Source organism: Corvus brachyrhynchos, unplaced genomic scaffold (genome assembly GCF_000691975.1).
Source record: "Corvus brachyrhynchos isolate BGI_N302 unplaced genomic scaffold, ASM69197v1 scaffold1282, whole genome shotgun sequence".
Lineage (NCBI taxonomy): Eukaryota > Metazoa > Chordata > Aves > Passeriformes > Corvidae > Corvus > Corvus brachyrhynchos.
Genome location: NW_008236796.1, coordinates 72314 through 74186, shown reverse-complemented (window position 1 = coordinate 74186; position 1873 = coordinate 72314). Strand labels below are relative to the sequence as shown.

Sequence of the window (1873 nt, the reverse complement as noted above, 5' to 3'; positions counted from 1 at the left end):
TCCCCCACCCCAACCCCGCCAGGATTCCAAAGGTCTCCAGTCCCATCCATGCCAGGAGCATCCCGGCTGTGGGATCGCCCTGCGCAGCCTCCAGGCCCGGGTGGAGGAGCTGGAAAACCAGGTGAGGACTGAGGGGTCACCTGTGGTCACCTGTGGGGGTCACCAGGGTCACCCGTGGCACCCCGGGGCAGGAGAAGGGGCCGCATCCCCCGCTCCGAAGGGCTCCGGGGGATGGGGAAGCCGGAGCAGCTCCGTTCCCAGGGTGGCACCTGGAGCTCGTCCCGCTCGCGGCAGGTCCGGGCACTGGAGCTGGAGCGGGCGCAGCAGGGACTGCTCCTGGAGGGTCTCCAGAGGCAGCAGCAGCACCTGGATCTCCTGGAGAGCTCCCACAGGTAACGGGGTCTCACCTGTGCTCCCAGCTCGCTGCTCACCTCCCTGGGCTGGGCGTGCCGGGGTTCTTCCCGATCCATCCTGGGCAGGAGCCAGGGAAAGGAGGAGGAGCAGCAGGAGAGGTCACGGCAGGAGAAGGAGCAGCCGATGGCTCAGATCCCATCCTGGAGCCAGGACACGGCGCAGGATCACCCCCGATCCCAGGATCACCCCAGATCCCAGGAGCAGGACGAGCAGCTCGCAGGTAAATTCCCTTCAGGTGCATCATTCCAGTGGGACCCTCTGCTCCATCCCAACGGCATCAGAGCTGACCCCATGGAATCCAAACGGTCCTGGGACAAACCCGGCCCTCGTGCTGTCCAGAAGGAGCCCTGTAGGTCCCTGTTCCATCTCTCCTGCGGGGTTTCCTGAGTGGAGGCTCCGCTGGGTCCGAGTGTCCAGCGGTGCTCGGACCGGGGCTCAGCTCTGTCCAGGACTCCCACCGGCCCCAGAAAACAGGGAAAAGCTGCCCCTGCTGAGGCAGAGGCCAGGAGCCAAGTCCTGCCTTCCACGGGCAGATCCCACGGCGGGATCTCCCTTCTCCCTGTCCTGAGGCTGCGGAGCACGAACGCGGGGGGATCTCGGTGCGGGATTTCCGTGTGGATGAGGGCGGATCCCACCTCCTGCCCCCCGCGATCCCCCTGCCTCCGCCAGCGCTCCGGGACAGGCTGTGCCAGCAGCAGCGGGATGCGGAGCGGGAGCAGAGCCGGCTCCAGGAGGCCGTGGCCGACTTGGAGACCAGGCTGGGAGAGCGGGAGCAGCTCCTGGAGCAGGTGGGGCCCTACCCCAGAGCCGTGGCCGTGTCCTGGAGCTGTGTCCATGTCTGTGTCCCTGCCCACGTCTGTGCCCAGCAGGAGGGGCTCCCTGCCCAGACCCCTCCTGGAGCTGTGTCCATGTCTGTGTCCCTGCCCCGTGTCCTTGTCCGGACCCCTCCTGGAGCTGTGCCCATGTCCCATGTCCCTGCCCGGTGTCCCTGCCTCTGTGTCCCATGTCCATGCCCGGCAGGAGGGGCTCCCTGCCCAGACCCCTCCTGGAGCTGCCCTGTCCGGCCCCAGGAGCGCCGCAGGGCCGTGGCCGAGCGTTCCAAGGCGGATTCGCTGCGGGATGCGCTGGAGGAGCAGCGCCGGCTCACGGCACAGCTGCTGTCCATGGAGAGAGCGGCGCTGGACGAGGCCAAGGTGAGCAGGGACGAGGCCAAGGTGAGCGGGGACGCGGCTCCAGGTGCTCCCGGGAATCCGAACAGGGATTCCCATGGAATGCACGCCTGGGGCTGGAGCTTCCACGTGGGAGCCACGGGCTAGAACCGCCCTCCGGGAGTGACTGGGATGGGGCTTGGAACCGGCTGGGGGGAGCTGGGCTGGGGAAAGGACTCGGAACCGGCTGGGGGGAGCTGTAAAGAGCTTGGAACCAGCTGGGGGGGAACTGGAAGGGGCTTGGGACCACA

At 67.9% G+C, this 1873-nt stretch overlaps 1 protein-coding gene across 1 annotated transcript in view; it reads left to right on the top strand.

Moving 5' to 3' along the window:
• LOC103611336 (fas-binding factor 1 homolog) overlaps window positions 1-1745 on the top strand; it is a 6429-nt gene extending 4684 nt beyond the window's left edge. Inside the window, exons 7-11 of the mRNA XM_017727962.1 lie at window positions 15-121; window positions 295-392; window positions 480-634; window positions 1084-1202; window positions 1485-1745. Of these exons, the coding sequence (XP_017583451.1) occupies window positions 15-121; window positions 295-392; window positions 480-634; window positions 1084-1202; window positions 1485-1730 (725 nt within the window). The 3' untranslated portion in view covers window positions 1731-1745. The remainder of the gene's footprint in view (window positions 1-14; window positions 122-294; window positions 393-479; window positions 635-1083; window positions 1203-1484) is intronic.
• The last annotated feature ends 128 nt before the right edge of the window (window positions 1746-1873 follow it).